Below are 13,248 nucleotides of genomic sequence, written 5' to 3' on the forward strand. Positions count from 1 at the left end.
AAAAAAAAAAAAGAATTTAGGAGAATGAGGGCAGTATTTTATTAAATTTTTTAGGAAACTATTTTAAAATAGGATTGTGGTACCACAGGTGGTGATGCACACTGGTAATACCAGCACTTGGGAAGCTGAGGCAGGAGGATCACCATGAGTTTAAGGCCAGCATGGCCTCTACATAATGAGAGCCTGTCTCAAAATAACAATTGTGATGATGGTTACAGAGCTGTAAAAATTTACTAAAAATAACTCTATCTATAATGAGCACATTTTACAATATTTAAATTATAACTCAAAATTACTCTGAAAAGGGAGTAGATACTGAAGCAATGTCAAATGAGTATAAAAGAGTCTGTAAATGCTTTCCATTTTCATATAGTCCTCCATTTCACAGACAGCTGGTCTATGGAACACACTCTGAAGAGCAATACTCTGATCTGGTTTCTGCTAGGTGTTGGCTAAGAGGCTATCAGCAATAAATAGTTAAAATTGATTTCCTTTAACACCATTCAAGTTTAACGCTAATAAATATTTCATTAATGACTTTACAAGTACTACTGACAAAAAGAATAGAAACATGATCTGTGGCTAAATAAAAATATAAGTCCTTAAAGAATGACTGTAAATAAGATACTAACAGAGAACAAAAATCAGCACAGTGCCCTTTTTGCCCCCAGTACTGAGGACTGAACCCAGCATCTTTACAATGAGTTACAGTTCTTATTTTATTTTACTTAAAGGAAATTTAATTTAGCTTATGCCTTTTTTATATTTTTATTTTGAGACACCACGCCTGGCATAATGAAGTTTTGAAATTGCCAAGTCCAAATTGAAATTATTTCCTTCCTATTAAAATGCAAGACCTTGCCAGGGATTTAGCTTGGTGGTGCTGTGCTGCGCCTGTCTTGCAAGTGCAAGGTCCTGAGGATCTGAGTATAATCCCCAGTACCCCCCCACACTAAAAAAGCAAAACCTGGGCTGAACATATTTATTTTGAATTATAAGGGCATCGACTTTAACTAAACAAGGTAACAAAGTCAGGATACCTAGTCATCCTTTAATTAATATATTCTACTTATGTGAAATAGGTCTAATGCTATTATTAAATCTCTCAATTTTTACAGCTATTCTAGGAAACTTGAAAAAAATATTTCAGAAAAAAAAAAGATCTTAGAGCCTGTTATCCTTCCCCTCATTATAACTATTCTTGATATTTCCTGACTCCTTGTACTTCAAGGAGTATATTACACTTAAGTTAGAGTAACAATCCAGGAAGGAAAGCTAAAGAAGTAAACAAAAACTGGAAGCATTTAATCTTACTTCATTTCTTTTTTCTAGGACACAGAATATTCTGACGAAAGTCATTTTCTACCACACCTCTCTCATACATGTTCATTCTCCAAAAATGCAGCATCAGGTTGCATTTGGCTTTCCTGTAAGTTATTATAATTAAATACATTTGTACTAGAAAAGCAAGCCAGACGTGGTGATGCATGCCTGTAATCCCAGCACTTGGGGGCTGAGGAAGGAGAATTGCTGTGAGTTCAAAGTCAGCCTGGACTACATAGACACTGTCTCTCCCTCAGACAGAGAGACAGAGAGAGAGAGAGAGAGAGAGAGAGACAGACAGACAGACACACACACACACACACACACACACAAATACTAATAAATATACAGACAAAAGGAGATGTTTGCCAACTTTTTTTTTTTTTGGCAGTGCTGGAGATCAAACCTGAGGTCTTGTACATGCTAGGCAAGTATTCTTCCACCAATTATATCCTCAGCCCACTACAACTATTCTTTTAACAATTTAAGGCCACATATATAATCTTACCCTTCTGGCTTTGTTTCCTAGACATTGCAGTTTCTTTGGCCTAAACAAAAAATTACAGAAGAAAAAAAATCCTTTTGTCTTTACTGGGTTCTGAGAGTATATCTGATTTAAAAGTTGCAACAGAAGTCTGTAGCTGAAAGTGATAAATGCAAAATCCTGATGGTTCAAAATTTGCTTGCTAGCTGTTAATCTCCGTTCCTTTGCTTTTATCAACTTCTTGTCAGGAACTATCATTGCAGACAGTCATGTCTTTTTTTCCTGGGAGATTCTGGAGGGAAAAACACAAATATACACATAAACTTTTACAATTATTACAACTACCTGTATGAAATATCTAGGTAACATCCATTTTTACTTTGAACTCTCTATATAAAACTAGTTTTGTGTGTGTGTTTTGTTTTTTTTGTTTTGTTTTGGTACTGGGGATCAAACTCGGGATCCTGCCCTTGTGAGGCAGGTGGCAGAACCACTGAGCTAAATCCCCTGCCCTAAAACTGATTTTTAAAAACATTGTAGAAAGAATATAGCTACTAAAAATATTCTTTTTGTTGTTGTTGTTGTTGTTGAGACAGGATATTGCTCAGGCTGGCCACAAACTCCCCCTGACTTAGTCTCCCAAGTGCTAGGATTATAGGTATGCCACGGATCCTGGCTCAAAGCAGCTTTTCCAAATTTTAAAGATACAACTGCTGCTTTTATTTTGTTTTGTTTTTGTGGTGCTAAGTATTGAACTCAAGGTCTTACCCATGCTAGGCAAGAGCTCTCTACTACTGAGCTGCAGTCCCAGCACCCCATTCTTTTTTTCAGAAAGTGACTGTCTTCCAGGCTGGCCTTGAATTTGCAATCAGCCTGCCTTACCATCTCAAGTAGCTGGGATTACAGGTGGGTACTGACATTCTATTTTTCTCCATATCACTAAACATTTTAAAGGTATATGCCCAGGAATTCTGGGTAAAGAAAGCCTGATAAGGATCACAACACTCATAAGCTAGAAAACAGATAATACTTAAATATTATAGCAGACTGTCAAATTAAAGAAAAACTGAAAAACATCACTCAATAGGAAGTCAGAAATAGCAAGAAATAAGCATAGATGAAAATAGAATAAAGAAAAGCCTTCAGAAGAAAAAATAATTAAAGCAATTAGAAGATAATACTGGAACACAAAAATAATCAATAGCTCAAATTAATATTGAGACTCAAGGCTCAATAAAAGGAATATAAAAAGCATTCACAAATAATATGCATGTAGGAAAATTCTCTTGAAATAAGATCTCAATCTGTTCCCTGCTACCATCAACCTATCAGAAAATCTATTTGTTCTACCTTTAAAATACACCTAGAAGTGAGCCACTTCTTATCTCCTTAACTGCTACCACCCGTTTATACCACAAACATCTCACACATGTAATCAAAATGGTAACAGCCTATAACTGGGATCCTGAGTCTTCTACCTGCCACCTGTGGCTTCTACTTCACTATGGGAGCTATTTAAAATTGTAAAACTGATTATGTCTGATGCTACTGGTTCAGACCCATATCACTAAAAAGTGAAAAAGTCCTTAGAGTAGTCCTCACGGTCCTATCAATTCAGGTGCCCTGCCCCCATTTCTGACCTCTCTGACTTCATGTCCTACTACCCTTCTCTCAACTCACATACTCTGAGACATTCCAGCCTCTTCATTATCCCTTTTATACTCTAAATACGTATAAAACATCCTTAAGGTGCTCCCTCTGCCAAGAATGTTCTTCCTGTAGATAGCGACATGGGATATTTCATCTCCTTCAGATTTTTTTCAAATGTTACTATCTCTGTAGTTATTAACTCTATAATTAATTCGCGCTAGAATCTAATGAACTTGGGGTTAAGAGAGTGGGAACATGTGGCATTATTACTTGGGGCTGTTCCCTTCACCTACTTCAGGTTAGTGGGAAAGGTAGTACCACCGAAGTGGGGAAAGCCATGAAAACCAGCAGCTTCTACCACAGAGGAAGCTGATTTGACATGAAGCAAAGCACAGAAAACCCCCACACTCATCGCATTGTCAGTAAGAGCTTGTAATTTTGGCAACAAGCAAGACCAAAGATCATCAGCCTAAGGTTGCTGTCATAGTTAGTGCAAGCAATGGTCCAGGAGATGAGACAGAAATCTAAAGAGCAAATCTGGAAACAAGACTCTAGGAGACCTTGGTAAGTGTTCCACACATCAGGATGGAGATACTGGAGAAAGTCAGACATCTCTGGCTGTCCACAAGCTTGCACACAGAAAAGACATATGAGGGCCCAATGAAAAAAAAGTTAAGGTTAGCAAACTATACCCAGAGGTCAAATCCATCCCTGCTTTCTGTTTTATTCTAACAAAGATAGGCTCACTGGTTTATTTGTTGTAGGATTTATGGCTGCTTTAGGACAGTAAAAATGAACAGCTGCAACTCAGACCACATGAACCAAAAACCCTAAAATATTTTCTACATGGCCCTTTCCAGAAAAAGTTCATCAAACCCTGTGATATGCTATAAGAAATCATCAATAAATTTTAAATGATTAACATCATACAAGTAGGTTCTCCAGTGACAATAGAATTTAATAAAAATCCAAAGGAGGGAAAAAGTATGGAAAATCTCCAAGTACCTACCTCAAAATTAAACCACATAATTCAAAATAACCCACAGATCAAAGAAAAAGATCACAAAGGAAATTAGAAAATAGTCTGAACTGAAACTAAATATAACACATCCAGAAATGTACAAGATATAATTAAAATGGTGTTTTAAACACTTAAAGCAGAAAAGTATTAAATCTATAATTTAAAAATTGGGCATAGTGGCACACATCTGTAATCCTAGCTACTCATGAGGCTGAGGTAGGAATATCACATGCTCCAGATCAGCCTGGACAAATTAGACAGATCTGTCTCAAAACAAAAAGGACTGCAGCTGAAGCTAAGTTGTAGAGTACTTGCCTAGTATATGTCAAGGCCCAGGTTTCAATCCTGTTACCCGCCCCCAAATCCTTTCACACAGACAATCACAAGGTCAGATCACATCTATCCAATATTTAAAGAAGATATAATACTAATTTTCCTAAAACTTACAGAAAACAGAACACTCCCTGATTAATTCCATGAGGATTGTGTAATAGGCAGAATTCCAAAGCTATTTCTTCAAGGTTCCTGTTCCCTACTTATTCATTCAAACATAATCTAACTACTGCTGTGCAAGAACTTAGCAGATATAATTAATCAAGGTCACATTCTTTAATGAGACTAGCCTGGGGTATTTAGGTAGGCCCAATTTAATGGCATGAACAGTACAGGGGAGCAATTTCTCTGGTTGGAGTCAAGAAAGATGTATCAGAAATACGGAAGAGAAATTAGAAACTGGAGAGATATCTAATCAGCCATTGGCTTTCAAGGAGCCACAAGGCCAGGAAATGCAGACAGCCTTAGAAGGTGCAAATAACCCTCCGTTAGTAGCCAGTAAGGAAATAGAAACCTCTGTCCTACAACTGCATGGAAGTGAATTCAGCTAAAACCTTGACTAAGTCTGAAAGCGAATTCTCCTTTAGAGTCGCCCAAAAGGAACACAATGCTGCCAATAATTTGGTATCAGCCTTGTAAGATTAATCAGAAATGAACCAGCCAAACAAAACCATGTCAACAAATGATAAACCAAAACTGAATAAATAGTGTTGCTGCTAAGTTGTTAAGTTTGTAGTAATTTTTTTATAGCTACAACAGAAAAAAAAAATTTTTTGGTACCAGGAATTGAACTCAAGACCTTCCACTTGTAAGGCAGGCAGCAGTACCACTGAACTAAATCCCTATAGACTTAACACAAAATTAATACAGCCCAATTATCCTGATACTGAAATCAAAGGCATCACAAGAAAACTACAATAGTCCACATAAAAATATAAATGTAAAATTCACTAATAAAATATTAGCAAATCAAATTCAGCAACACATTCTGACACAGTGTAACTTATCCCAGGAATCCAAGCTTGGTCTAACTTCCAAAAATCACTTAATATAACATACCGTATCCATAAAACAAATGACAAAAGCCACATGCTCAGCTCAGTGAAAATATATTAAAAGCATTTTACTAAACCCCTATAGCCATTCATGATCACAACTCTCAAACCAATGACAGAAATGGTCTCATATTTATAAAGCCCACAACCTATGACAAACCTACAATAGATCCCATATTTAATAATGAAAAACTATTCTCCCTCTTGTATCAGGAAAAAAGAAGAATGCCGACCTTCACCACTTGTTTTCAAAAATGTACTGAAGGGTCTTGTCAGAGCAATAAGGAAAAAGATAAGTCATTGAGATTGAAAAGGAAGAAAATGTTCTTATTCAAAGATGACAGGACCCATGTATAGCAAATAGTAGGAAATCCAAGCATGCACACACATACACAACTGTTAGGATGAATAAATTGGTTTAGCAAGATCAAAGAATAAGACTAGCATATAAAGGGCCAGGGATTTAGCTCAGTGGTTCAGCCACCTGCTTCGCAAGTACAAGGACCGGAGTTCGATCCCTGGTACCAAAAAAAAAAAAAAAGACTAGCATATAAAAATTAATAATCAATTGTATTTTCATATACTAGCAATAAGCAATCCAAAACTAAAATCAGCAAAAGGCATTCACAATACTTAGGAGGAGACCAAACATGGTAGTACACACCTGTAATCCCAACTCGGGAGACAGAGACAAGAGGACTGCCATGAATTCAAGGCCAGCCTGCACTACAAAGTGAGACTGTCTCAAAAAACCAAATCAAAACAAAAAACTCTTAGGAATAAATAAGAGACATATGCTAAAAATTGCAAAACACTGATGAAAGAAATTAAAGATCTCAAATAAATGCAGACACATTCCACATTCATGAATTGGAATATTCATGTTCTTTCCATAATCTATAAATTCATGCACACTACTAAAATTCCAAAAAACATTTTTATAGAAATTAGCAAACTATCTTAAAATTGGAAATGCAAGAAACTAGAATAGCCAAAACAATTTTACACTATATAAACACTTACCATAAAGCCATAGTCATGTAGTCAGTGTAGTATGTACTACAGTAAAAGAACAGGCATTTAGATCAATGACAGTCCAGCAAGATGTGGGCCTACAGTCCTGGCTCCTCACATGGGTAGCATGCCCAGTAAAATGCCAAATTTTGTGATGCTTATTCTAACACAATTTTAAAATGTCAGCAGAGGGGGCAGGATTTAGCTCAGTGGCACCACACCTGCCTCACAAGCACAAGGTCCTGAGGTTTGATCCCCAGTACCACAAAAAAAAAAAAAAGTGTCAGCAGGGGTATGGAAATTTAGCTCAGTGGGGCTGCTGCTGCCTGCCTCACAAGAGCAAGGTCCTGAGTTCAATCCCAGTACCAAAAAAAAAAAAACCCAAAAAACAAAAAACCAAAAGTCAGCAGGAGGTGACAGCCAACACCTGTAATCTCAGCACCCAGAAGGCTGAGGCAGGAGGACTGCCCCAAATTCCAGGCCAATGGTGGCTAGTGAGTTCTAGTGAGTTCAAGGCCAGAATGACCTATATAGTGAGACCCTGTCTTTAAAAATAAAGTCTTAATTCACTTAAAATTGATCTAAGACCTAAAATGTAACAGCTAACACTATGTACAACTCTTAGAAAGCAATGGCATAAATCTTTGTAATCATAATTAAATAATGGTTTCTCAGATACACAGTGTGATCAAAAATGAAATTTAAAATACTAGCAAAAAACACACTGCTATTAATCTCTCTTGCTTTAACAATTGTGATAGATTTCATCAAAATTAAAAACTTCTGACTGGAGATTTAGCTCAGAGGTGCTGCCACCTGTCTCACAAGTACAAGGTCCTGAGTTCAATCCCTGGTACCAAAAAAAACAAAAAACAAAAAAAAAACAGAACAAAACAAAACAAAAAAAACCACACACTTTTGTACTTCAAAGGGCAGCATCATCAGGAGAATCAACAGAATCCTGGCTACCTGGGAGACTGAGACAGGAGAGTGGCAAGTTCAAGGTCAGGCTAGGCAACTCAGCAAGACCCTGACCCAAAGTAAAAAGGTCTGGGGATGTAGCTCAATGGTACAGTGCTTGTCTAGCATGGGTTAGCTCCCCAATAATAAAAAGAAAAAAAAAATCAACAAAATAAAGAAAGAAACAAATCAGATAAGGGACTTAACTAGAATATACAAAATATCCTTAGAATTCCAGTAACAGACAACCTAGGGCTGGGGATTTAGCTCAGTGGTTCCGCCGCCTGCCTCCCAAGCACAAGGACTCAAGTTCAATCCCCAGCAGCAAAAAAAAAAAGAAAGACAATCCAGTTTTTAAATGGGCAATGCTGTCAATAGATATTTCTAGCCAGGCATGGTGGCCAATGCCTATAATCCCAGAACTCGGGAGGCTAAGGCAGGAGGACTGTCACAATTCAAGGCCAGCCTGAGGTTCATAACGAGACCCTGTCTCAAAAAACCAAGGAATAAAGGGCTGGGGATTTAGCTTAGTGGTTCTGCCACCTGCCTCACAAGTGCAAGGATCCAAGTTCTATCCCCAGTACCAAAAACAAACAAACAAACAAAATATCTATATACTTCTGCAAAGATGTATAAATGGCCAATATACATAATGATATATGCTCAATACACTAGTCATTTGGGGAACACATACCCACACATAAATTAAGATACCACTTCAAGTCATCTAAGATGGCTGTAATTTAAAAAAAAAAATTTTTAAAGACTAACAAGCCAGTGGTGCCTATAATCCCAGCATTGGTGAAGCTGAGAAAGATCACCAAGAGTTCAAGGCCAGCCTGGGCTACATAGTAGAGCAAGACCAGCCTGAACTATACAGCAAGACTCTGTCTCAAAAAAAATTATAAATGTTAGAATATAAAGAAATTAGAACAGTCATATATTGCTGGTGGGAATGTAAAATTATACAATCGCTATAGAAAACTCTGATTATTCCTCAAAAAGCCAGACACAAAATTGCAAAATGACCCAGCAACTCTACTCCTGGGTATACAGTATATCCAAAAGAACTGATAACAGGAAGCCAGATATGTGTGCATAAATGTTCACAGCAACAATATTCAGATGGAAACAAAGAAGTCTATCAATAGATTAATAAGTAATTAAAATGTGATACAGATACACATACAAGAAGAAATAGTCAACCACAAGTAGAATAAAGTTCTGATGCATGCTACATCATGGATGCACCCCAAATACATACTAAATGAAATAAGTCAAATACAAGTAAGACAAATATTGTATGATCTCACTTATATGAAATATGCAGTAGTAGTGAACCTATGGCACGAGTGCCATAGCTGGCTGTTATCACTGAAAGCTCTAAAAGATTTGTCATCACTGATCTAAGGGATGTAGTAAGAATTAAGATGTATTATGTATGTGTACCAACTCTCCATGATGAATTTTATTATGTACAGCAAGAATATATCAATAAAAAATTTAAAATATGTAGAACAGTCAAATTCACTGAGACAGAAAATAAATTAGAAATTACTACGACTAGGTATATAACTCAGTGGCACTGCACCTGCCTCACAAGCACAAGGTCATGAGTTCAATCCCTGGTACCAAAAAGAAATTCTAGAAATTACTGGGTCACAGGGGAAGGCAGAATGGGTAGTTATTGTTTAATTGTACCTGGTTTCTGCCTGAAGATATTAAAAGGTTTTGGAAGTAGCGATGATGGCTATGCAACACTGTTAATGTAATTATTGACACTGGATTTCTTACACACTTAAACAATTTGCTTTAAACCAGGCATGGTGGTGCATGCCTATAATTCCAGCACTCAGGAGGCTGAGACAGGAGCGTCACAGACAGCTGTGAGTCCAGCTGGGCTACAAAGTGAGTTCAAGGATAGTCTGAACTATACAGTGAGACCCTGTCTCAAAAAAAGAATTGTTTTGTCTTGTTTTGTTGGGAGTACTGGGATTGAAGTGAAGACCTTGGTAAAGGTAGGCAGGCACTCTACCACTAAGCTAAACTTCCAGCTCCCAAAGGACAAATTTTATCTTATAAATATTTTATTATGGTCACAAAAGAAGGAAAAGAGTAACACTACAAAATAAAAGTATGAAGTTTGAAAAAAAGGTGACTGGATTTGGAAAGAAGGTATTGATAAGAAGATTTGAACAGAGTTGTGAAAAGTAAGTCAGATTGCTGTAAATGGAGTAAATGAAGAAGTAAAGAAAAAGTACACTGTTCTTTCAAAAATTTACATTAGAGGAAGGGGAAAATAAGGTATTTTAGAGTTGAAGGGACATGTTTCTATAATACAAAGGCAGAAACCAACAGAGTGAAAGAATGACGATAAGAAAAAGATAAATGATGAATTATAGTACTTGAGAAAGCAATTTGATACTTTTTAAAACATAAAAATGATTTACATATAAAAGAAGTACTACAACTTAAAAATAAATATTAATCTAAGCAATAGTTGAGGAGGGTTTGAGCCCAGAAAAATAGCAATAAAAATTCAACAGAAAAGGTATATGACATACTACATCTATATTAGCTTTTTAAAAATTTGTTTAAACTGGGTTTTTATTTTTCTATTTTTTTGTGGGTAGTGGGGATTGAACTCCGGGCCCTCCACTTGTGAGGCAGGCGCCAGAACCACTGAGTGAAATTCCTGGCCCTATATTAGCTTTTTATTGCAGAAAAATATCTGTATCTGGGAAAAACAACTTAATGGAGCAAAGACTTATACAGAAAGGCGGAAACATCATAGTGGGGGAGAGTGGTACAGGAAAGCTGCTCACCTCATGGCAGCCAGGAAAAAAACACAAGGAGGGGAAGGGACAGCCAGTGAGAAGAAAAGTCTGGGGACAAGAGTTAGTCCCTAAGATATAGTCTAGCCTACATGGTCCACTCCCTTCAACTAGTCCCCACCTCCTAAATCCCAATCACCTCTCCAAACTGCTATCAAATTATGACTCTATCAACAGATTAATCTACTGACAACATTAGAACCCTTATGACATCATCTTCCAAAAGTCCCACTTCTGACACTGATGCACTGAGGACCAAGTATGCAAAACATGAGCCTTTTGCGGGACATTTTAGATCCAAATTGTTAGGCAGGTACTTAGACATTACCAGGCCTGAGAGAAAAGGAGATTCACATTAGTGTATTTGACCAGTCATAGTTAAATGAATAAATAAAGACATTTAAAATCATTTGTTAGGTCTCAGACCCCAAAATAGCCTAATGGAACACAATAATATTTTAAGGTTAAACACTGCTGTTTAACATGAGTGTTACGAGGTGTCTATTTCCAAACAGGACATAAAGCAGTCAGGCCTAAAAGACCTAGGCCCAATGATATCAGAAAAGGGAACATTCCTTCAAGACCCTCCCAGCTTGGGCTGAGACATGATTTAGATGAAAACTTTTTATTTATAAATGTCTATTATAATTTTTTACGTGACTGAGGCCACTGAGGGGACACTGAGCATCTGAAAAGAACACAGAAGACACTTTGGAATTCCAAAAGTCACCTCTAAGAAAATTGCTAATAAGCATCATAATCACCATACTGTAGTTCCCTGAACCCCAGGAGTAACTCTTGTGTATATAGAAAGATACCCCAACTCCAGCTTGGTACAGATGCCTATATGGCATTGCCTATCTTCTTGCTTCAAGGCTGAAATCTCTACAACTGCTTTATGAGAAACTCTGCTTAGTCATACTTCTGCAGAGCAGCCCATGTGCCTGGACTGAATTCTTTCACTGCAGACACAAAGGATGAAGGAGCAAGAGCTGTTTCCACACAGAAGTCAGGAGACAACTTCCCTGTGACACAAATGCTAACAATATTGAGCTAGAATTAGAAAACCAAAATACTATTTATCATATACCTTGAATAATATCTGTAATATACTTAGAATAGAATAGTACTTGGTACACAATAATACTAAGCTTTGGGAGAGGGCAAGGTCTTGCTATGTAGCCCAGGCTGGCCTCAAATTTATCGCTATCTTCCTGCTTCTAGCATGCTGGTATTACAGGTGCACACCATTATGCATTTATTAAATAAATTTTAAAAAATAAAACTGTGTCAGACATGGTGGTTATATAGTGTAAACTGAGCTACTTAGGACGGTGGTGGAGAAAGATAGCAAGCTTGAGTCTTGCCTGGACAATTTAATAAAGCCCTAGCTCAAAATCTAACAAAGGGGTGGTAGTGCTGGGGATGTAGCTCAACAGTAGAGTGCTGGCTTTTAACTCTGTATTTAATCCTGGACCTGTACTTACATAGTGAGTTCCAGGTCAGTCTCAACTACATAGTGTGACCCTGTCTCAAATCCCCCCACCAAAAAAGAAATTAGTGAGGGCTGGGGATTTAGCTCAGTGGTTCTGCCACCTGCTTCACAAGCATAAGGACCAGAGGTTCGATTCCCAAAACTAAAAAACAAAACAAAAAAAGAAATTAGTGAAAAGAGCTATGTTGGCTATTTTAAGTTTTTAGTTTCTCAGAAGAAATACATGATTATTCATATGAAGTTGGGGCCAGGTGTGGTGGTACTTGCCTGTAATCCCAGCTCTCGGGAAGCTGAGGCAGGAGGATCACTGTGAGTTGGAGACCAGCCTGGGCTACAATGTGAGTTCCAGGTCAGTCTGAACTACATAGTGAGACCTGTCTCAAAAAACAAACAAACAAACAAACATATGAAGCTGTGGAAGAAAGGCAAGAGGCAGTCAACTACTTTTCACTGCTGTTATAAGCCTATTTTATTATTTATTTATTTGTTTTTGAGACAGGGTCTCGCTATGTAGTTCAGGCTGGCCTCAAACTCACTATGTAGCCCAGGCTAGCCTCAAACTTATGATGATCCTCCTGCCTCAGCCTCCCGAGTGCTGGGATTACAGGCATGCACCATCATACCCAGAAAGCCCATTTGATTTTTTTTTTTTTTTTTTTTTGAAATTTTGGCAGTATGGGGGATAGAACTCAGGACCTTGTGCTTGCAAGGCAGGCATGACACCACTGAGCTAAATCTCCAGCCCAATCCTGTTTGATTTTAAAAACTCATGAATATGTGTTTTCAGATTTTAAAATATTCTAACCTATTTTATGCAAATTGAAAACACTATTATCTTTTTTTACCCTCAGACTAGCAAATATCCAAAATGATGAGTAACTGGTAACAAGGGTATGGAAAAAAGATGTAAGCAAGGATGTAATGGGGAAGAGAGATGGAGTTTCATTGTTCCCCAGGCTGCTGTGGAATTCCTGGGCTCAAGTGATCCTCCTCCCTCAGTCTCTTGAATAACTAGGATTACTACAATAGCACACTACTGTAACCACCCAGAATGTAAATTTCTACAATACCTATTGAAG

General features: G+C 37.4%; 2 protein-coding genes across 2 annotated transcripts in view; both read right to left on the minus strand.

The window, feature by feature from the left end:
* Positions 1–1,908, minus strand: part of Spats2 (spermatogenesis associated serine rich 2) — a 58,341-nt gene extending 56,433 nt beyond the window's left edge. The window contains exon 1 of the mRNA XM_019207426.2: positions 1,832–1,908. Within this exon, the coding sequence (XP_019062971.1) occupies positions 1,832–1,856 (25 nt within the window). The 5' untranslated portion in view covers positions 1,857–1,908. The remainder of the gene's footprint in view (positions 1–1,831) is intronic.
* A 119-nt stretch (positions 1,909–2,027) lies between these two features.
* Positions 2,028–13,248, minus strand: part of Dnajc22 (DnaJ heat shock protein family (Hsp40) member C22) — a 74,477-nt gene continuing 63,256 nt past the window's right edge. The window contains exon 4 of the mRNA XM_010623622.2: positions 2,028–2,099. Coding sequence (XP_010621924.1) covers positions 2,075–2,099 — 25 coding nt within the window. The 3' untranslated portion in view covers positions 2,028–2,074. The remainder of the gene's footprint in view (positions 2,100–13,248) is intronic.

The sequence above is a fragment of the Fukomys damarensis genome, unplaced genomic scaffold (assembly GCF_012274545.1).
Source record: "Fukomys damarensis isolate Sample0158 unplaced genomic scaffold, DMR_v1.0_HiC HiC_scaffold_15, whole genome shotgun sequence".
NCBI lineage: Eukaryota > Metazoa > Chordata > Mammalia > Rodentia > Bathyergidae > Fukomys > Fukomys damarensis.